The sequence below is a fragment of the Lonchura striata genome, chromosome 1 (genome assembly GCF_050655825.1).
Source record: "Lonchura striata isolate lonStrDom1 chromosome 1, ASM5065582v1, whole genome shotgun sequence".
NCBI lineage: Eukaryota > Metazoa > Chordata > Aves > Passeriformes > Estrildidae > Lonchura > Lonchura striata.
The window spans coordinates 84,149,463-84,173,139 of NC_140703.1; the positions used below are offsets into that span (position 1 = coordinate 84,149,463).

Sequence of the window (23,677 nt, forward strand, 5' to 3'; positions counted from 1 at the left end):
CTGAAGAGGAGGAAATACTACTTGGATCAAGCTGCAGAGATAAAAATCATCTCCCTTCTTCTTCAGTGTTACTTATTTACTTTACTTTTTTTTCTTAGAAAAAGTGTTTGTTCAAAATTTAATTCTGTGGAAGACAATAAGTAATCATGGCTGTTAACTCTGTGTTAGGTCAGTAACCTAGTGATGAGAAATGTGAGATCTTTGCTTCCAGATAGAGTTTTGCTAGCAGGGAAAAATGTGAGGGTGTGGGATATTTTTTTTTAATGGCGTGGGGGTGGTGGGGGCAGTGCAATTTCAGTTTGCATTTTAAGGTCATAACATCAGTAGTATGGGCCCATCTTCAGTAGTGAACACATGGTGAGAAAGATGTAAATAGTAAAAAAAAAAAAAAATGTAGTCATAATTTGGATGAAAGCCAGTGAAAGTAAATTGTATTATTGGCAGTTTTCAAAAATCTGCCATTTCCAACACATGATGTAATTTTAGAAAAATACAATTTTTTCAAGTCTTTTCACCAGAAGCATCACAAGATGTTAAGCTGTCATACAAAATACGTATTACAGTCAAATTGATATGAATAAAAGTATCCCAATGTCACAACATAAAAATAACTGAATATAGTCATAAGTGCAAGGAGGTAAAAAAATAAAATACTGTCTCCCACCCTGGCTATCCGTGCCACTGGATTATTTGAATCTGATAGTTTTAGCTGTTTCATCTTTCCATCTCACTGACTCCTACTGACTTGTCTGGAACACAATCTTAAATTCAGCAATTGCTGTATTCAAGTAGCACAGAGAACCAAAATGTCAGCAAATAAATAAGGCTCCTCCAAGCAATTGCTCCAGACCTTCTGAATTGTAAAATGTATTACACCAGAGTTAAGATCTGAAAGAAGGGGATGGATGGTAAACGCTGTAAATAAACACATCTTCAGCACAGGTGAAGAAGATCTAGAAAGAAGAAATCTACCTTTCTAGAAAATGCAATGAAAACAGAGAAACAACGTCACTGAAGAAGAGGAGGACAAGCAAGTCCTTGTATCTTATCTGGAAGGCTGGAAAAACTGTGGGAGAAACAAAACAGTTGTAGCATATTTTGTTATTATATCATCTCTTCTGAAGCACTGAAATAGAGCAGTGACAGACTTTATACAAATTTTCTCAAATTTAACCAGATAGGAAATCAAGAAGAGGCAGTAGCCATGCTGTGCTAGTATTTGAACAATAAGGACTTTGTACTTTGCCTGGAATTCATGTAAAACTTGCATAGCTGTTCCCATTTGATGGCTGTTCCAGTTTGCTGGCTGCTGCTGGCAGGGATCCCAGTGTGTCCATGCTGGAGAGAGGGGGAAGGGAGAGCAAGAACAGCAGGAGCGAGTTCCTGCCTGCTTTCACCCACACGCCTTTTAGAGAATCTGGACTGCTCATCACACCCAGGAGCAAGAGGGATTTTGGAACAAGAATAACTGAGAAAAGGGTTTGTTTTCCACATGGTTAAAAGGGGCTGGCCTTTTTTTATTAGTCCTGATGATCATTTTATTGTGGTTTACTGGCTTACAGAGGGAATTACTGTCTGATATATTCTTGGATTCTGTAAGAGATTGCTGATTCTTAGAGGCTGCTGTTAGATTTATAAATTATGTTGGGTCTTCTCATTTAATAGCTAAGGAAACTGGACAAGCCCTAGGGCCCAGTAGTGGGTTCATCACATCCTAGCACTGTCAGAGAGAGTTCTGCTTTCAGAAGGAATCAAACCCTAACAGAGAAATGTGAATATGCATATTTAAATTGTGGTGATTTTTTAGTAAGTGTGGTCATTCTTATGGTCCTTCAGCAAGAGAAGTGCTCCTTAAATGGCCTGCAGTAAATCAGATGGTTCCACATCCAATGGTATTTAGATATTTTTAATACCACCAGTACTCAGTTCAAGTTTATGTTTTTCTAAGAGACTCTATGTGAGTTTCTATCTTAACACTGATGTGCCTGCTGTGATCAGCTGGCTGTGATTCAAGACCCTGTGGGGGAAAAAGTGGAAGACAGCAGAGCTGTTGTATGAGCTTGGAAAGCTGAAAAACACCCTGGGAAGTCAAGAGGTTTCTTAGACATTCAGATCTGTCTGGTTCCTTTGCTCCACTACAGCTCAGCAGGGCTGATCCTCAGCTACTTGGTGTAGACTGAAGATTTTCACTGTAATAGTTTTGGCTTAATCCTGTACCACAATCTCCTTAAATGTAATGCTGCCTAACAGTGGCTGGGAAGGCAGAGCTCTGCCTGTTGTTAATTATTGTTAAAGCAACATGAAGATATTGCCGTTATAGGTGGTGACCAGAGCTATCAGTCATTCTTTGTTGTCACAGATTAATGGCTTCAGGCACTTGCCTCATCATTGCCTCAGCTCACTGGTGTGACAGTGAAACACCATTACACTGCCATCTCAAAAAGATTTGCAATCCTAGTACCAAGTCCTTTGCTTCATATTAATACAGCCTGCTCTTTTGATAGTGGGGTCCTGGCATCTGCATTCACAGTAAGGTCTTGCTTCAAACAGCCACTGCATTGAGTCAGAGAGACTTTTGTGCCTTCCCATTGATCTCTGACCCGTGCACTGGGCAGGGAGGATGAGCTTTCAGTACTGCCTTTCAGGATCTTGCCAACAGCAAAGGGAGACATCAACACTGTAGAAAATTCCATAACTAACAGTGACCGAGTTTGTTGGGGTTTTTGTTGCTTTGTTGTTGTTCTTGGGGGTTTTGTTGTTTGATTGAGGGGCTTATCTTTGTTTTGCTGGGGGATTTATTTGTTTATTTGTTTTGGTGGTGATGGGTTTTGGGGTTTTTTTGGGTTTTCTTTCCCCCTTATTGTCTCAGCCAAATAAGAATCTAGATGTTGCTTAGAAAAATCATTGATCGACCCCAAGTTCTGAATCTTTTAATACTGCTTTCCTGATCAGAGTGACAGTATCTCAGATTTTTTTTTTGTCGTATGGCTCATCCTCTGGAATGCACAAGGCAGGATTTACTCTACTCTGGGCAGTTTAGTATTCCTTGGACATTCCAAGTGAACTCGTGTACCAAAAAGGCAGAAAAAAAGCTCTCGGAAAATGCTGTATTTTTCATTTTTGGAGAAAAAACCACACGTCTTTCATTAATCAAGATAAAACTTTTCAGTTCTCTGTGTTTAGGAGTGACTCTGCTTACAAACATGTCTTGAGTTGTTATAGAAAGTAAATGTTCTTATAACTTTCAAGCTGTTCCTTGATACAGCCAACAACATCTTTGTTCTTGTGCTGTTTTGAACTAGCAAGAAGTGTGGAAAAGCAGGAATATTACATGGGTAGGATAGTTCCAATTTTTTTCTCTCTTATCAGTGATGGAATGAATGGCATCTAATTTACCTCAGTGTATACCACAAAGCTCTGGTGGGTGCCAGTCTCCACCAGAGCCAGTTTATCATGTACTTCTGCAGGACAGTTTGCACAATTCCACTGCAACATTATCTGTAGATCACTTAGGTCATTCACAAGGAAAAGAAGTACATTTCCCAAACCATTTTTTTTCCCAAAGTGACTCTATTTCAGCAAGCAGAGAAAATCACTTCCACTCACTGGAAGTGGTGCCTGCTTCGCCAGGCAAAAATAAATACTTAACAGACAAAAATATTGGTTCTAGATTTTGAAAGTCCAGGTTGACTTCATCAAGTTGGCAGGTAGAAAAATTGGCTTGTTAAATTTACAAATGGCATTAAGGTTTGGAGTCCTTTAAGGAAATAATCATAAAGTTATTTATCCTTCTAGTAACTTATAATTTCTAGAAGTTTTTAGTAACAATTGAATGTGTTAGATGGTATCTAAACCAAAGAACAATACAGCCCCTTTCCTAACAGTGACATTAATTTCCAGGATGGTTTTTATTTGATGTATTTTTTTTTTGTTTATAAGCTCACTGTAAAGATTAGATTCTTTTTGTTAAAGTCGATCTGAGGTTAAGTAAGAGGTAAGGTAATAATTTTACCTCATTTGTAAAATGGTGAAAACATTCCTTTCAGTGAACACCAACAGTTCTGTGCATGTATTGAGTAATAGGCACCTCTAGCACATTTTTAAAGCCATTAACATTTTGTCTCCCTTCCAATTCTCACAAGTTCCCCTGGAGTTAGCAGCAGCTGAAAGCAGGCCAGACCTTGGAAAAACTGCATGCAAAATCACCAGAACTTCTTCTGGGTTTCGATTTCTTTATTTTCCTTTTTTCAACAGAATTTATATGACTGACTATGTACCTGTTTCATAAAATGGAAAACAATGAAGTTTGCCAGGGAAAACAAGGGTAAGAAAGACATTCACTGATGCCTTTCCTGGATTTTAAGTGTTATGCTTCAGAAAATGTAACCAGATAATTTCGCATTTTCCTTGCTACCACTACCCCGACTCAGTGAGGATCTGCTAGTTGCTAATACAGGTTTGGCTCTAATGGCATTTCTAGACCTACTAGCCCACTTTTATAAGACACAGAGGTTTAGGAGTATATATAGTGTGTGGTATAATACACTCGCTATACATTGATCATATTGTAGTATCTACTAATGAACTAGCAGTCAGAAGATGTGTTCTAGCATGTGTATTTTACTTCAGGTGAGCATTTGTAAACTTCCAGTTGCAAGCACTTTGAGCAACTAAAATGTGCAGAGATATTCTTAGGGTTTCCTAGGAAGATAATCAAGTTAAAGCCTGATGCTGCACCTTGATTTTGGAGATGGTCCCGTGGCTTAAGGAGAACTTTCCAGACACTGTGTGTAGCAGGAGGTGTAGTAAACGCCATAATCAATCCATTTCCATAATGACCAGCAAGACTCTAATCACCTTTGTGCTCCTGTCCCGCTCATTCCAGAAGCTTTAACAGAAGCATCCTATGGCTTCATATAAGGGGTGCCACAGGACACTTGTAATTATCCATCATTCTACTGGGAACATCTGAAGAGATAAGTGCAAGTGTCAATAAAGAAATTCAGACACAAAATTCCTGTATGAAATAATAATAGTAATAATAATAATAACCCCAGAAAATTATAATAATATTATAAAACTCAAGGACTTCTGTGCATATTCAGGAGCTCCATCTGCTGGCACTCTTTGGTTGCACCTATACTGAGTTGCCATAAAACTTCAAGAATAGTAGTTTAAAGTCTACTGTAAAACTTGCAATTGTTTTGTTTTTTTTTTTAATCTTACCACTTTACTTTTGCTTTTAGGAGCTACATAAACATTTGGCTAATTTTATGCCTGTTTCCAAGAACCTGTATATCAGATCCTTCAAAACCTAACTTTTTACTGATACTGGCTGATGATCTTGGTATAGGAGATGTGGGTTGCTATGGCAATGATACAATAAGGTATGAAATAAATTATCCCTTCCTGGTGAACTTCATTATAAAGACCTTCTGATGATACTTAGCATTAAAATTCATTATTAATGTATTCATTTATCAAGATACACTTCTTTTCAAACTACGTACAAAATGCATCTTCTACAGTAATTCCTACTGCAGTCATAATTATATAGGCATGCTTGTAAAACTTTCTGGGACTTAGAACTTTGCAAATGTGTCTGTGCACTTTACTTGTCAGGCATGAGTATAATACATAAATTCCCACAATTACAATGTTGAAATATGAAGGAATGAGATTAGAATTTAATATCAGGTAGCAACTTTAGTAGATTTATGATGAAATGACATGTCAGTCTATGTGATATATTTATCCCTAGTGCAGCTATTAATCTGTATATAGATTAGTTGGGAGAATGATGTGTCCTTGTTCTAGCCTATTATTGTCTTGGATGTGTTGTGAACAGACTCTTGTTCCCTGTACTGCATGGGTTTTGGTGTGGGACATACCAAAATACCTTGTCTTTCCCCTCCCCCCTTTTTTTATTTTAGTGTTATAAAAACACACATACCCTTGGAATACTCATTTATAAGGAGTCAAGGTATCTCAAAAATACATGCAAAACACAGAATTTCTCTAGATGAGCTGTAGGTAAATATATTTTTGTAAATTTGATGGTGATATGCTCAACAAAACTAGGAGGAGTGGTATGCCATGAATTTCTCAGAGATGGGACTTTTCTCTTTAGGACCCCTAACACTGATGGCCTGGCAAAGGATGGAGTGAGACTTACTCAGCACATTGCTGCAGCAGCTGTCTGCACTCCAAGCAGAGCCGCTTTCCTGACTGGCAGATACCCTATCAGATCAGGTTGGGCCTCTCTCCAGTGGTTTGCTGCAGTTAGTCTAGTCAGTGTTGATATTAGAAAATCCCCTTAAATAAACCATATTAAAGAACAGTTAATCTTGGGATTTGGAGTCTCAGTGAAATCGGCAAAAATTAGAGATTACTAATGATTGATTTCTATGGGAAAATCCCCATATAAAACACATTATGTATGGCTAAATGAAAACACAGAAATGGATGAAAATCCAAACACTACATACCACCCAGAGGTAGAAAAAGAAAGAAGAAAAATATGTGATGTTGTATGTTAAGTGGCACTAGGATTATGTTAAGTGTAATATTTTTAATATCCTGCAAACCTTTTCCAGTGAAATGTGTCAGGCTGTAAAAGAGCTCTCAGCAATTGTGTCTTAAAACACATTTACTTCAGCCATGTAAATTTATGACAGAAGACTTCAGCCACTGCATATAGCAGTAATAATCAGTGTAACTTCTAATGTGATTCTGACTCACTAGAAGAGAAATATAATCATGAACTGTACATTTCAGAAGTGTGTTACCTTAACCCTGTAAGCCTTTTGTTCTGGATAAAACTTATTTGCCTTTTTTTTCTTTTTTTTTCTTTTTTTTTCTTTTTTTTTCTTTTTTCTTTTTTTTTTTTTTTTATAACATCATATTTTGATAGAACTTTGATAGTAAGTAGTTGCCTAATATCCAGTCTGCCATTTGTAGACACCCCATCATAGCTGAGGCATCTACATTGCATTAGCATATGTTGACATGGAACTTGGAAAATACGTCATTTTGGAGGTCAAGCAGAATATCCTAGGGCATAGGAAATGGCTTATAAAAAGGCACTAGGCTTAGGCAACTGAGTCCCATTAATTAGAAAGCACAATCTGAGAAGACTGGAAATATGAAGTCTGGCTTGTTTTATTCTAAAGACTATTATTCTTCTCTAGGCATGGCATCCAGCACCCAACAGCAGGTTCTCTTCTGGAATGGTGGTTCAGGGGGGCTCCCACCAAATGAAACTACTTTTGCCAGAATACTCCACCAGCAAGGTTATTCTACAGCACTTATAGGTATGAAACAAAGTTATTGGCTTTTCATTTTTTGTTATTCTAATTAGTTTTCTTCTGTAAATACATTTTTTTGTCAAAATATCCAGGATTAGTTAAACTAGAGTTTCTTGTATGCATAAATTTAAAAATCAGCAGGGTTTTTAGAACACTATCCACAAGTCCAATGTGAGTGCAGCATATCTGGTAAATCCAATATGAGGTGTATGTAATACATAAATACACACTGCAAATGGAAGTAAATTCAAAGGAAAGAATCATGTTTTCCCAGGAGAGATTGCTTTAGGATGAACCCGCAGAGATATTTACTGATGTATTAGAGCAGAAAAATGTCATCTGCCAGTTGGCAATGAGACACCAGAGTGGTCTTAATTGTATCAATTTCATCACAGTGGTCCTAGTGATACTGATTTCAGCAAGGTTTTAAAAACCATCTCTCACAGCATCCTTGTAGGCAAACTCTGGAAGTGTGGACTGGATGAGTGGACAGGGAGATGGGTTGAGAACTGGTGGAACAGCTGATCCCAGAGGGCTGTAGTCAGTGGCACAGGGAAGAGTTGTCACCAGTGGTGTCCCTAAGCACCGAGCCCAGTATTGTTTAACTTATTCATCAACAAGGAAGATAATTAGGGGACTGAAGTATCTCTCTTATGAGAAAAGGCTGAGGGAGATGGGCTGTTCAGCCTTGAGAAGAGATGGCTGAGAGAAGGCCTCATCAATGTCTGTCACTGCACTACTGCTCCCTGAGTCTGTCCCCATTCCACACCAGCTCCTCCCTTGGCTGCACCTTAACAGAGAAGTACAGGCAGACATACCCTAATACAGCATTTAAGATCTTTGCTTTTTATTTCCAGGGAAGTGGCATATGGGTGTGAACTGCAAAACCCGCCATGATCACTGCCACCATCCTTTAAATCATGGTTTTGATTATTTTTATGGCATGCCTTTTACCCTTCTCAGTGAGTGTCAAGGCACAGATGACCCTGAATTGGCCAAGTCATTGCAAGATGCATATTGGTTTTACACTCAGATGATCATCTTTGCAGTATTTACCCTTGTGATTGGAAAACTTGCCAATTTATTCCCAGTAAAATGGAAAATAATAATCTGTCTGGCCATCTGTGGTCTCCTTCATTTCATCTCCTGGTTCTCCAGCTATGGTTTCACCAAGTACTGGAACTGTATCCTGATGAGAAACCATGACATCACTGAACAACCAATGAACCTACAAAAAACTACTTCTAATGTGCTGAAGGAGGCAATTACATTCATTGAAAGGTAATCAGCAGAGGTGAGGAGCAGACTGGGGGGGAACAAGCAATGCAAAGGGGACCTGGCCAAATAATGTCCTTCTGCCACAGAAAAATGATCTTAGGGTGATGAATAAACTGTCCTACAAAGTGTCATATCAAGTTAATATTTTGCAAACAGGAGAGGGATAGTGAGTTTTATTTAGTTTGCGGTTTTTGGGTTTTTCTTTCCCCCCCCCCCAAGATAGCCTTCATTTATTATCAATATCCTCAATTGGATTTGAAAAAACTGCTAAGTCTTTAAAAGTATTTTTGTCTTAAATCTGGGCATATCCATATTTCTGCCAGGATTTAGGGGTTGTGTGTTTGTTTTTTAAAGGAAATTTGAGTTAATAGAAATTCCTTCTCTAAAACTTTGAGCATAGATAATCTCAGGTTCCTAGGATATCTTACCTGGCTTGACATTGAAGCAATATAGTTTCACTGTGGGTGATATCTGCCTCTTCCATGAGGACACCTCAGGTGCTCATGATGCACATCCGTGTTTAAATTTAGGCAAGTTAGTCCTAGTCTCCTTGCTTCTAGGAATGTGTCAGTCTTGGCTATGACCTCTTCTAGTTGTTTATTTAATATTTTGCATGCCTAATTTGTAACTGGAAAAAGAAAGAACCCATTACTGTTTTGGTCTTAACATAGAAAAAACATCTTTGAGGCACATGTTTTAATCCCCTCTGCCTCCAAAAACTTCAAAGCTGAAAAGATGTCAAAATAAAAATTGTTTAGGTCTCAACAATATAGAGTAGCAGAAATACTGTTATATTTCGGCTTGAGTAACAGTTTGAAGATAAATGACTATTGTTTTCTTTTATTCCAGAAACAAGCATAGACCATTTCTTCTCTTTGTTTCCCTTTTACATGTTCACACCCCTCTCATTACCACAGAGAAGTTTCAGGGAAGAAGCAGGCATGGCCTGTATGGAGATAATGTAGAGGAGATGGACTGGATGGTAGGTAAGTGTTGGTCCTGAAGAAAATTCTTCATTCACTTGGATGTGGTAAAGGCGTTAAAGGGCTGATCACCAAACTCCCTTTTGGCATATGTAAAAATCAGTGAACTCACCTTGGTTACCTAGCTGATTTCAGAGATTGCCATAGTGCAACCATACAATACAACTTTTTTTATATTCTTAAAATGAAAGCTTAAACTCTCCTTGTAAGGATTTGTTTGTTATCTTTTTTTTAAATGACATGCTTCTATGCTGAAGTGTTAAATGCAGTCAAATAACAAAATGTATCTCTGGTCATGTTGTTAATCAAAATGTGTGACACTTCTCCAGTGCTGGTCTTAGAAGATGTAGTCACTGCTGAATATTACATGATATGATGGTTGGTTTGTGTACCTATTCATTTTTATTTAAAAAAAAAAAAAAAAACACCAGAATTTATCCTAGCCAAAAGTTAGAATGATATGGAGTTTCACTTAATAAATTGTGTGAAGTCAGTGAAAACTCCCTTAGCTTTTAATCTAGGCTCTTGAATCAAGATAAATTTCTGATTGGTTAATTTGGTTTAAAAGCCTAACTTTACTTAGTTTTTTCTTTTCAATAAGAGAGAGAAGGAAAGGAAAGGAAAGGAAAGGAAAGGAAAGGAAAGGAAAGGAAAGGAAAGGAAAGGAAAGGAAAGGAAAGGAAAGGAAAGGAAAGGAAAGGAAAGGAAAGGAAAGGAAAGGAAAGGAAAGGAAAGGAAAGGAAAGGAAAGGAAAGGAAAGGAAAGGAAAGGAAAGGAAAGGAAAGGAAAGGAAAGGAAAGGAAAGGAAAGGAAAGGAAAGGAAAGGAAAGGAAAGGAAAGGGAAAGGAAAGGGAAAGGAAAGGGAAAGGAAACTGAGCAAAAGTAGTGATTGCTGGCTTGTGCTTTTTTTTGTGCAGTTCAGCTTTCGCTGCTGCTTCTGTAGGTATGGAAGCTGTTCTTGGCAAATATATTTAATGCAGAAGATGATGAAGACAATTAATTGAAGATAAATCACATTCTATATAAACATTTAATGGGATCACTACAGAAAGCATGCTCTATGAAGTTAGGTTTGAATTATTGTCTATGAAGTTTTTATTGCCGAGATCAGGAAATTATTTTGCTTGATAGTATGCAGTCTGGTCTCAGAGTCCATGTTCAGTTCCTGGTAGGACACAGCAGTTTTCTATTAGTAATCAGAGCAGTACTATTATTTAAGCTTTACAAGATGTTTGAGGCGACAAGTCTTGATGCAGAATCTACAGAATAAAGCTGACAGAGTATTTTGAGTAGCTTGAATTAAAGTAGAACTCATTTATTTTCCACTTGTTTTTTTTTTTTTTCCCTGTTTTTATACACACCAGAAACAAATGTTATAAACATTCATCAGCTTTCTCTTGGGCTCTTATTGTTTCATAGAATCATAGAATATGCTGAGTTGGAAGAGACCAAACAGGATCATCAAAGTCCAACTCCTGCCTTGTGCAGGACACCCCAGGAAAGACAGCGTCTGCCTGAGAGAATTGTCCAAACGTTCCTTGAACTGTCAGGCTGGTGCTGTCAACATTTTGCTGCAGAGCTTGTTCCAATGCCCAACCACTCTCTTGGTGGAAGACTTTTTCCTGATATCTTACCTAAACCTCCACGGGCACAGCTTCATTTTATTTCCTCAGGTCCTCTCACTAGTCCTTAGAGTGAAGAGATCAGTGTCTGCCCCTATGTTACCCCTCATAAGAATGTTGAAAACTGCAAAGAGGTCTCCCCTCAGTCTCCTCCAGGCTGAACAGACCAATTGACCTCAGCCATTCCTCATAAGGCTTTCCCTCAAGACCCTTCATCATCCTCATGGCCCTCCTTTGGATGCTCTCTAATTGCTTAGAAAGGAACTTCTTATGTTGTGGCACCCAAAACTGCGCCCAGCACTCGAGGTGAGGTTGCCCCAGTGCAGAGCAGAGCAGGACAATCCTCTCCCTTACCTGTCTGGCCATGCTATGCCTGGTTCCCCCAGGACATCCCAGGATGGCCCTCCTGGCTGCCAGGGCACTGCTGACTTGCCATTGCCAGGGCACTGTTCAACTCGCCATTGACTGGGACTCCCAGGTCCCTTTCTGCAGCGCTGCTTTGCAGCATCTCCTTCCTCAGTGCACACAGATAACAAGGATTGCCTTTTCTCAGGTGCACTTTCCTGCACTTTCCCTTGTTAAACTTCACATGGCTGGTGATTGCCTATCTCTCTCATTTGTCAAGGTGTCTTTGACATGGTACTGAATGTGGTAAATCAAAACAGAACACATTCAGGCAAATGGAAAGACTCAGTCTTCACTGAATGTGGAGTCCAGGACTAAAAAAAATCTGACTGTATCTGCTGATGTAATTATGATGTTTTGCTTTGTTTACAGGCAGGCTTCTGGATGTTATTGACAAAGAGGGCTTGAAGAATACCACATTCATTTATTTTGCATCTGATCATGGAGGATTCTTAGAGGCTCACAGAGGAAATTCTCAGTTGGGTGGATGGAATGGGATATATAAAGGTAAAATTTTAGCAGTTTGTACATGCATAAGACTATCTCCTAAAATAAAGAGTGATAGGAAAAATATATCCAAACAGACTACATTTAATAAACTATATTATGGGATTATAGTCTTGGATTGGAGGGCTGAAACATACAAATAATGAGAAGAACCACTGCTGAATGACAGTCTACTGTTTTCCAGGATATAGTATGTTTTCACTAAAGGTGCATGAAATACCCTAAAAGTTTTAGAACATTTTCCTATATATGCACAATAAACATCTGGTATCTTCTTTTATCTTTTTGATACTTCTCCCCCTTCTATAACAGGTGGAAAAGGAATGGGAGGCTGGGAAGGAGGAATCCGTGTTCCAGGTATAGTTAGATGGCCAGGAGTGTTGCCTGCAGGCACAGTTATTGATGAACCTACAAGCCTTATGGACCTTTATCCTACAGTAGTTCAACTGGCTGGAGGAGCAGTGCCTCAAGACAGGTATAGGGGTGGCTTCATAAATCATATTGCTTCTCTTTCTTTATTCAGACAGAAGCTGTGTCGTGCATCCTAACAGCTACACGTTCAATTCTCTTTGTTTCTAAACCAGGCAATTTGCTAGCTTTCTTTCTGCACAGCATTACCCATCTTGTCTGCTTATGTGAAAAAGGCAAAGAAAAAAACTTTTATGTTTTATTAAGGGTCATTTAACTATCTCAGTTCTCCTATCACTGAAAAGAAACTTATTTGATTTGGGGCACTAGGAATGACTGAAAAAAACCAGACTTTTCTAAAAAGGACATGAGAAAGTGTGGGTGGATAAGCCATTTCAGCAAAAAGCATAGATGTTACTGGTAGACTGTAACTAAAGCCAGTTACAACCCAGATTGTAACTAAATTTCTAGGCACTTCGGTAAGTGGCTTCTTTTTTTAAAATTATTTTTACAAAGCCTGGAGCTCACAGAGCTGTCAGTGCTTCCCATTTCAGGTGGCAAAATTAAAACCTGTGAACCATGCCTTCGCTATTGTTATCACTTCCAGGAAAATTACAGTAATGGTGTCTGATCTCCCCAGGCAGGATGTGTGAACTAACTGTAAATGCAAAAACTTCTAGTAACTGCTAATTACTGGTCTCCACACATTCATCCAATTAAAAATCTCAGGGCTCATTAGCTGAACAGTACGTTGGTTTAGTGATGACACTTGAAATCTTAATGCTGTACACACAGAATGAATACTGTTCATGCTTCAGCTGCAGACTTAAAGTTCTTAAGCTGTCTGCTGACTCTGATCCTCTCCATCAGGGTTGTGGATGGGCACACATTGCTGCCCCTGCTGCAGGGGACAGAGCAGCACTCCAGGCATGAGTTCCTGTTCCACTACTGCGGTGTGTTCCTGCATGCAGTGCGCTGGCACCAGAAGGACAGTGAGTATAAACATCCCCTCCTGCAAGCCAGAAATGGTGTAATGCCCTCTAGCTTCCATTACAATATAATATAAAAATGTACATATACACAAATATACATATATATATGTATGGACTTCATTCATTGTCTCAAACTCTCAGTTCTTCTGTGAGGCCTCAGTGTTAGTTGTCTTGCGTCATCTGAGATGAAGGGGTTTGCTTCCTAGGAAGTAAAGCTTCCAGAATCTCTCACATTTCTTAGACATCTCTCTTTGTTTCTTTGTAATGCACAGCATTTTTTTCTGGGCAGAGAAAGTTGTGTCTGACTGCCCCAGTTCCTGGATAATATTCCTGCTGGAAGAGTCATTCCACACTTCCTTAGTGAGAGGCTAAATTCATACTCCAAACAAATGGGGCATTTGAAGAATTGCTTTTCAGGTTCTCCTGATATTTTCCTTGCCTAAATTACATTGCTTGTTCTTCTAAACTATGTAAGTTCTACTAAAGTAGCTATGCATACAACATGCAGATGCAAGATGGATTTTGTGGCATTTCATGTTCCTATGAAGCCATGTGCACATTTAGCTTTCTTATGCATGCCTTTCTACAATTTTTCCCATTGAACTGTTTATGGCAAGGGGCCTAAAACAATGCCATGTTCTGCATAAAAAACACCAGCTACTCAAATATGCAGCTCAGCTTTCAGACACGCCAAATTTTGGTTTTTTGCTGCAACTGCAGTTTCTTCTGATTGGGCTGACAGACCAGGCTGTTTTAGTTCATTTACAAGTATGTCACACTCAGAATACTTATTTATTATCATTACTTATTTATTAACATCTGTCTCTTGATCAGCCTAGATACCTATATATCAAGCCATTGTGTCTTGATGTCACTCAGGCAGGACCTATCCTTTAAGGCCTTCCCTGAAGCCAGAAGAATCCTTTGTTTATATGTTAAAGAGTCCTTTCCTTTACCTCTGCACCACAAGTCTTATTAGTGACAGTCCATTTCTTTCTGCTCATTAAACCAATTGATTGTTATGAGATGGGTTTGAGGCATATTTGGATTGAAGCAGCAGGTTTCCTTTCCCTTGGATATATTAAATTAACATGCTGTCCTAACATGCACGTGCACCCTTCAGATTCTGTCAGAGCTACTTCAGTAGCAAATTGTATATCCCTTTTTGCCTCTTGGAGACGAGTGAAACCCCCACAGTTTTTATCAGCACTGACTTCTACTACCTTTTTTTTTTATCTTTCTGTAACCCAGCTGTCTACTCAGCTCACCAATGCAGGTTAATTAGAAGCAGCCTTGCTCTGTCCTTCAAAGTGAACTAACAAGGAGTTGTCTGTCTCTCACTCTGCAACTCCAGTAATTATTTGTAACTGTAAAAAGTGAATGTCAAAATTTAGCAGAATCAGAACAGTTCTCCCCAGACACTCTACAACTCACTACTCCAAATTGCCATACAGTGTGATGATAATAAAGAATTCAGCTCAATTATTCATGGAAAATAATGACTACCTAGTTCAGTTTTTCTGAACACTGATCACTAATTTCTAGGTACATCTAGGTAAGCCCATGTGTCCATATCATATAATAAATTATTATTTTAGTAATATCATAACAGCACTCCAGCTAGAGCTAGATATTAAAAAAAAAGATGTGTCCCAGGGAGTGCTCGTTTAACTCCTTGTAAGAAATATCTATGTTGCCTGACCAACAGATATAAGAAGCAAATCCCATACTCTGGGCACCGTGATATCACAGAGGATGCTTGCACTTCTGTCACAAAACAAACATCTTTTTAGTAACAAGACGGATAAGCTTAAGGATGCAGTGGATATCCAGCCAGCAGCAAAGCAAATACTCAAACAGACCTAAGGAGTATCTGTCTGCCCTCATAAGCTGTCAGAAAGTTGAAAGATTTCATCTTTATTTCCAGATCCATGATATTCTGAGCTGGAAAAGGCCCCATAAGGATCATCAAGTCCAACTCTTAAGGAAATGACCCATTCAGGGACTGAATCCACAAGAATCCACAACCTTGGCAATATCACCACCACACTCTAACCCTTTTTCTTTCAGATAACATTTTTTATCCTTTCTTTCACAATTTCAGAAGTTGAGATATCTAGCATTTATCTTCATTTTCTTACACCTAAACATTTCAGAACCATTGAGACACCATCCCTCATAAAAGTGCAGAAGCATGATGTGAAAACTGTGTGGTGAAAATAAAGAAATACAGTGCCAGCCAGCTAGCCAGCAACTGGATATTTTGATCTATGATATTACCTAAACCTTAATATATCTTACTTGTTTATGCCCCTTCACCTTTTAAGAAGTTTTAAAATTCTATTTATTCACAAAATATTGTTGTAGGGTAGTGACAAGAGAGAGACTGAAGAATAATTCAGACATAAAGAAGAGCTCTGGACACAAGAGAAGAAAGGAAGAAAAGTTCAGCTCATTCCATTGAACCAAAAAGAAAATTGCATGTAGGGACAATGCAGTTGTCAGCTCTTTAATGCTTTGAGCACAGAAATGACTCCAAGTGGTGAATGTTCCCTTTCTTTTTGTGTCCTTTTTCAGACATAGTGTCTTGCTGGGCACATCCTTGCCTCTGAGTTCAATGTAGTGCTTTCTAAATGTGAGGTGAGGAATAGGAGAAAAAGGAGACGAGAGGGAAAAGTAAAATGTCCCGATTAACTATATTCAGCTGTAGTCCTAGTAATTTACCACTTTTTCACCACAAGTTACAAACCTGTGCTTATCCCATGGTCAGTACAAGAGCTTGATGAAGTACAAGCTCCAAAACTGTGAGCCATTTGCCTTCTTCATATTAACTTAAAAACTAGACTCCAGATTTTAAAGGCCTGCACTTACCACCCTTTTTGGAAGCATGCTGCAACATGAGGAGAGAAATAATCTGCAGTCAGTTTCTGCCTAAATGTACTTCTTCACTTAGATATACAAAGCCAGAAGAGGAACCACCTATCAATATATACACCCAGAAACTGGGGACTACATTCTCCATTTTCCCTCCTCCAAGAGGCTTGGAAACTTTTAAAGGAGAACAAGAAAGAGGCATACTCCATCTGTACTGAAAATATTTGGCTAACCATCCATATACTGCACATGGTACGGAGGGCTAAGGTACCTGAAACTACTTGAATCCCTGCCAGCTTCCACAACACCTTCTCCCTGTATGCAGCAACCATGACATAAGCTTCCCCTTGGAACAACAAAGCAGATCACTTAAACATGATCCAACCTTTCAGGGACCACCCCCCAGCTCCTAAAGACATTAAGCTGTTCAAATGTGCTTCTCCTGTGACAGGTGGCACCGTATGGAAAGCTCATTATGCCACTCCAGTATTTGAGCCAGAAGCCTCTGGGGCCTGTTTCAGAAGAGGAATTTGTCCGTGTTTCGGGGATGGTGTAACCCATCATGACCCTCCGCTGCTGTTCAATCTCTCCCAGGATCCGTCTGAGGCAAATCCTCTATCAGCTGACACTGAGCCCTTGTTTGACACCGTAGTGAGGAGAATAAGAAGAGCTGTGGAAGAGCATCGCAAGACTCTGACTCCAGTCCCACAGCAGCTGTCTCCTTACAATAATATATGGAAGCCTTGGCTGCAGCCATGCTGTGGGACGTTCCCGTTCTGTTGGTGTCATGAAGAAAATAACAAAGCGTAGTCTAAAACCAAAGTTAAAGTACAGTTAGCTTTAAAGAAATTGATAACTTTTCACATTCACATGACTACAGTCAAAAAGAGATTAGCTATATAGATTAAATTATACTGAAAGATATAGATTCAATTAACTAAAAGGGATTGTGTTTTTTTCAACCTTTTCTCATACCCACAGAAATTAAGTAAGGCTGTGGTTTAAAAAATATTAGGGATCATTTGTATAATTTACCCCTCAAGTGAATCATTCCGGATTAAATACCAAATAAATTAATCAAAATTTCTTTTCTTACTCACGATTCAAGCAAATTTTCAATAGCAGTTTTCTGTATAGGAAATATGCTTGTTGAGAGAACAGGACTGAGCCCAAGAGGATATCCTTGTTCAGGCCTTATGTTTTTAATGAAAATTAACCTGTTGTACAAAAATGAAAGGATGATGACAATGAAAAAATAAAACACATTTAATTTTGAAATATACAAAATGCATTGTCATCTCAGAAAAAAAATACATATTAAATTACAGCAATTTTTTGCCTCATCACCTGTACATTCATCTGTCATGTAAGATTTTCCAGGGAAAACTGAACTGACAAGTATAACTTAAAAATTAGATAGCTAAATTTAGCATGTCAAGATCAGTAGCAAAGTACCTAGCTATTCTGAAATGTTAAATCACAACAATTATTACTGATGTTGTTATTACTGATATTGATACTGTTTTCTATGTAGTTAGGTTGTCTCACTTGTGAGAGCATTGAAAATCATCCTCCCACTGCCTTGAGAAGATTGCAAAATTTGGGACATATCTGTGAGACCACTTCATAAGCCTGCATGTCCCACTTGAGTGACAATTCCTCTGATTTCATAGGAATGCCATTATGCCTCCTGAAAAATATTCTTTGTTTTGTGAAAAAACACTATGTTTTCAGTAGGAGGTGTTAAAAAAAATTCACTTCACAGTCTAATCACTTCTGTGTATAGGTCATATTCCCCAAGCCTAACAAGTGTCAGCACTCTGTACAGCCATTAGGAAAGAGGAGGGTATTAAAATACCTAATCTCTTGCTGCCCTTAGGTTAAATAAATTCATCTCTCAAGATATAATCCTAACCACGCTTTTGCAGGGATTTTGTGTCAAATCAGATTTTCAAATTGAAATTCCTGTATTTTTTCCTCCTCAAAAAAGTAGATTGTGGGCAAGAGACTCAGATTCAAACTTCAAAGTCTTCCTGAACACTATATATTCAACTCCTACTATACAGGTAAGGGTCACCCAGGCTTTAGAAAGTATCAAGGGATGGTAAGAGCTGCAGAGCAGGTGCTTCAGGTGACATGTTTCCTTAGAGCTTGCTGGCTGGAGGAGCCACACCTGTGCAGCTCTATTCAGGACCAAGGTTGCCTGAGTGTCATTTTTTGCCTTTTAGAAGCAGGAAGAGATAAGAAGGCCATAGCAAGTCTCTCTCTCAGCTCCTGAGCTGCCATGGCAGATCCCTTTCACCAGCTTTGGGACAGAAGAGAGTGCATGCTTAGATTATGCACCCTGTGCAGTGTTTTGGGGAACCTCCTGACTTACCTGACCTCAGTGTGCTAGTTTGGGGTGTGGTGAGTCACTGCTGTTTAAACAGCATAGGTTGTGACCATGATGCAGCACCAAATGCAAGTCTCTTAATAGCTGACCAGGCAGTTCTCCAGGTTATTTGCCATTTCACCTTTCCTCTAAAAGGTCACCAAGAAAGTTATGTGGAAAACATTCCACATAAATAATAGGGCATGCATGAAAATGAACTGATTGGATGCCTCAGTGTCACACTTAATAAAAGTATCCAAAAATATGTTTGTTCTCTCTTCAGTGCTTAAATCTGCACCCCCATTGCTACAGACTTGTCAGATTTGACACTTCTCTGTGGCTGACAGGGACTGAAACCAGAGAAGCTACATTTCACTGGATTCATGCAGGGAGAAAAGTGCATAAAAGACCACACATTTTAAACCCAGTTTGGCAGATTCAGAAATGGAGGGCAAATCCTACTGCTCAGTGGGGAACAAAGCCAAAAGCTGTCAATCCAGTCAACTCAGTAGAATCTACATTATCAGTTAAGTACAAGGACAAGTTTTTTCTCAGTTCACTTCACTGGCTTCCCCACTCACCCACTCCAATCATTAGGTTAAGTATCAGGAAAAAGTTCTTCACACAGAAGGTGGTTGAGCACTGAACAGGTTCCCCATGCCTGTGGTCACAGCACAAAGCCTGTTTGACTTCAAACAGCACTGGGGCAATGCTTTCAGTCACATGGTGTGACTCTTGGGATGTCCTGCACAGGGCCAGGGGATGGACCCTGTGATCCTGCTGGGTCCTTTCCAACTCAGCATGTCCTATGACTTACACACAAGAAAATGTCCAGTCCCACACTAGGCCATGATGAGAGCATTTACAAGGGGCTGGGATGGTGTTCAAGCACCCACTCAGCATGCAAGCATAAACCCAAACTTTAGGAAGCCTGACTAGAAAGGACAGTACATCAGCAAGACCCAAAACTCCATCTCTAAACACAGTGTGAAAAAATCACCCTGTGTAAATGTAAACATTAAACATTGGCCTAACACCTCATTCCTCTGAAAATTAAATTTGCTGAACTGCTGTATAGAGTCAGAGGAGTGTGCTAAGGAGTTACATGGATATCCACATTGCCTTTCTGATATCCAAACAGAATTTCATCTTAGCTGGCATCTCTAGAAAACCAGAGACACTTTCAGGCAGGAGGAGGAAAAATTAGGACTGGCAGCATAGAAGAACCAGCTTTTGGCAACTGTTAGGAGGCCTCAGCCAGGCACAGGGAAATGTGCTTTTCCCACAGAGAGAGGGAGAGGGCAGACAATACACACAGAGGATCTGCAGGCAAGAAGGAGAGCAAAGTAATGGGAAATTGCTGAACTGGATGCACATCACTTCAAAAAAAGAGAAAAGACAGGAAAGAAAACTATTTTCACTCCTAAATTACTTTCACTGTCTAAAGCTAAATGTATCTTAAAATGTACAAATTTTGAGGAGACAGTGGTAAGCAGGAAAAGGAGTTAATTATTTTATGTGTTACATGCAGATCCTAGCCATGGATTGGTTGTAAATCTTTTTGTCTGTATACAACTTAACAAGAACATGTAAGCTCTGCAGAAGCTGTTCTTCTGATCTTCTGGCAAATGTATACTCCCTATAAAGTAGATGAACCCAATATCGCACTTGAGTTGTCCTCATGAGCTCTTTCATATAAAATGAATTTCTAGGCAAAAATTCTGTCACAAAACTTTCTTGAATAACACTGGAAGGAAGAAATTCTTAATTCAGTTCTGTAGGTTTCCTTGAAAAAATCATCTATAATTATGTTCTTCAAAATATATTAATACAAGATTAAAACCTAAATTGTATGCTTTCTTCCTTCTTTTCTCATGGTTTGTCTCTTTGTAGCAAGGCACAAGGACTATCTAAAATGGCCTGTTAGGAAAACCTGAGATAAATGGCCAATCTCTAAGCCATACAAGAATGTGCCTACACATGGTTTAATATAGACACCATAGAGAGAGAAGTATTACTCTGTAACAAATGAAGTTTTTTTACTGAAAGAACTGTGGTTGTACTGTGTAAATGTTTGAAATTCATGTTGTATGAAGCTGACTTCCACTTAACTCGTTTGATCATTATTAAATGACATTTGGAATTGTTGCATTAGACTGACTCAACAGAGTAATTGTCAAGTCTCACAGGAGTGAGACAATAAGCTTCTAAGAAGCCTCACTTCACCATGTTTAAATATTAGACACATTTCTTTGCTCCCTGCTGGGACTCAAGGGAGTCAGCACACAGATCACAAGATCCCATCTTCTAAGGATGCAAAATAGTTGTGTAATAAATAAACTGAGAAAAGCAATTTGAGCTCAAAATTTATACAGCTTGAAATTCCCAAGAACTGAGTAAATTTGAGAGGCATTTATGTAAATGACCAAGGAGTAACAAAAACCTTTAGCTCATGACAGATTGTAGATTAACATACACAAACAGAGGCATATATATAGTGTTGAACTCAATATGACCCTGGAAGATTTTTATAGGATGTTTTGATTGTAATGTTACACCTAATCAACTCCATTAAAAAAACTCATATGTAGCCAAATCCTTGTTTCTTATTGGATTATCACACTACTGCATTACTAAGATTTTTTTGAATGTCAGAAAATAAAAAACAGAGTGCAACTCCCCATGTTGAGATAAATGGGGTTACTAGAGGATCCAAACAACCCTGGCTTCTGCTCTGCTATTTGTCTAAAAGCTGTAAGTAAAAGGCTTGGAAACAGAAAGAATTTATGGAGGTTTGAAAAGGAAAACAAAACCTTCTAAACTAAACAAAAGGTAAACCAGGTACCCATCCATGGCATGCAATTAGTTTGGTTCCAAGTACTTAATCCTATGAGAAAGCTCTGAAAATCTTATTGCTATAAAATAAACAAATTATCTGTTTTATGTGTTTATCATTGTTCAGAATGATGCACAGTGCCATAAAATTGAACAAACACTTCTCCAAGGTAGTTAATGTTATGCCATCCTGAAAAGTATTAAGATAATCACAACTATAATGGCTGTCTGAATCTTAGGGATTTTATACCTCCAATTTGTTGAAGTTGAAAGAGTTCTGACAGCAGTCAGAGTGAAATTCAAGAAAAAAGTTCTTGCAACTGTATTTTTCCCCTTTGTTAATATAACTTTCTGTTTTCTAGCAACTATTATTTATAAGTTTAAATAAATTATATATTACTGTATTTTTAGCTACCTTTGCTATAATTATGGTATGATGTTATTACAAAATGAAAGTTTATATGATGATGCAAAATATAACTTGAGTCTCACTGCTTTTAAGTTTTAGTACAAAAGAAACTATTTATGAGCCACCCAACTTAGGATGAACAGAATTTTAGCTAAAACATTTTGCAACCAATATACTGACAAGGCAGACTACTTCAGTGAGTAGTCTTAACTGACCCATATTTTTGGAGCCTATTTAAAAATTTACGACCATGAATTTAATCTCATATATTGGGTTGATAAAAAAAACCCAACCAAACAAAAAAAACCCAAACCAACAAAAATTCAAACCACAGAAATAAAATTCCAACATAATAAAAAGAAAACTGGGGGGAAACTGGAATGTGAGATTTGAATTAATGAGATATGAATTAAGAAAACAGGTTCATTTAATGTTACGTTCAAAGTCATAGGAATCAAAACAGTTTAGATTAGGAAAGCAACAGCATCAGATCTATTAAGGAATAAACAGACATACTGCAGACTTACTGGTGAAAACCAAGCTGTTTATAGGAGCACATAAAAGTCTTGAGCACCTGCTACTAACTCAGCCCCCCATTCATGGATAGAAAAATGAAGGGGAAGAAAACCAAACAAAGGAAAGCATTTTTTCAAGTACCAGCTTTAGCAAAAACATTGCTGTGAGCTGACTGATATGGAGAGACAAAGAAAACTTATTTGCCAGGAACAACCCAAATGGAAATATCCTCACAAAACATTAGACAGTAAATAAAGGAATATTTCAAGAGCACCAATCTCCTTTTCCTGTAGGCTAGGAAAGTTCATTAACCCACATGTCTAAAATTTTCAAGAATTTTCCTTGTGGCGCACCCACACTATCTCCTTCTTATTCATGAAGAGCACCCAATAAAATTGTTGCATGGCAAATAAAAAGCTGTGACTAATTCCAAGCAAATGACAGAATAATTAGCATGTTTTGTTTTAAACACAAGTTGTCCTCTCTAAATACAGTCTACTCCACAACAGTAAGTCATAGTCTGGCCCTGTTTGAAGATGAATAGTGCCACCAAAAAGATTACATTTCTTAGCTTTCTTTAGCCTTCAAATACTTGAGGCTATACCACACTTTAATGTTGGAAAAAAATTGCAGGTGAAGCTTGGTAGGTTTTTTTTTCTCAAGACACATTTGACTCAGCACTGTGGTTCATGGCCACAGGCAGCCCATAACACCGCTCAGACCTGCCTGGACCCAGGATTTCAGAACTGATGGCCATAAAAGCCCAGAATGCTGCCTGAAACACAGCACTGGATTCACATACAAACTTCTCCCTTTTCACACCCTGGTGGCAGCAGTTGTGTGCCAGAAGCCACTGCAATACTAAATTGCCAGTAACTAGTTCAATTTTTTGTGTGCGAAGACACGACACAAAAATTAGGGCAGGATTCTTAACAGCTACACTTTTCCATGAAATACAATGAACCAACTACTGTTTGCTAACTCAAGAGATCCTAAATATTATAATTATGTACGTCTGTAGAAATAATTATTACTCTCAACTTTTAATTCTGCTCAGCATGTAATGCTAATGTCTCAAAAGCAATTAAACAAAATTTAAAAAATAAATTAAATGACTAGTTATTCACAAGTAATATTCCCTGGCATAATATAAACAACCCATATCTGTTC

The 23,677-nt window shown here is 38.4% G+C and overlaps 1 protein-coding gene across 1 annotated transcript; it reads left to right on the plus strand.

The window, feature by feature from the left end:
* Positions 1-4,271: 4,271 nt before the first annotated feature.
* LOC110479388 (arylsulfatase D) lies at positions 4,272-23,603 on the plus strand. The gene is made up of 10 exons (XM_077790885.2): positions 4,272-4,324; positions 5,247-5,387; positions 6,131-6,252; positions 7,191-7,313; positions 8,165-8,588; positions 9,435-9,571; positions 11,968-12,102; positions 12,415-12,577; positions 13,381-13,502; positions 16,828-23,603. Exons 1-10 carry the CDS (start codon positions 4,272-4,274, stop codon positions 17,184-17,186), a joined length of 1,779 nt encoding a protein of 592 aa, XP_077647011.2. The 3' UTR covers positions 17,187-23,603.
* Positions 23,604-23,677: the final 74 nt, after the last annotated feature.

Bases quoted from the DNA above. Each gene is read 5' to 3' on its own strand.
- LOC110479388 (XM_077790885.2), top strand. From the start codon at position 4,272: ATGTACCTGTTTCATAAAATGGAAAACAATGAAGTTTGCCAGGGAAAA. The intron at 5,388-6,130 runs GTATGAAATAAA...TTTTCTCTTTAG, and splicing joins TATGGCAATGATACAATAAG to GACCCCTAACACTGATGGCC. The intron at 12,578-13,380 runs GTATAGGGGTGG...CCTCTCCATCAG, and splicing joins GGAGCAGTGCCTCAAGACAG to GGTTGTGGATGGGCACACAT.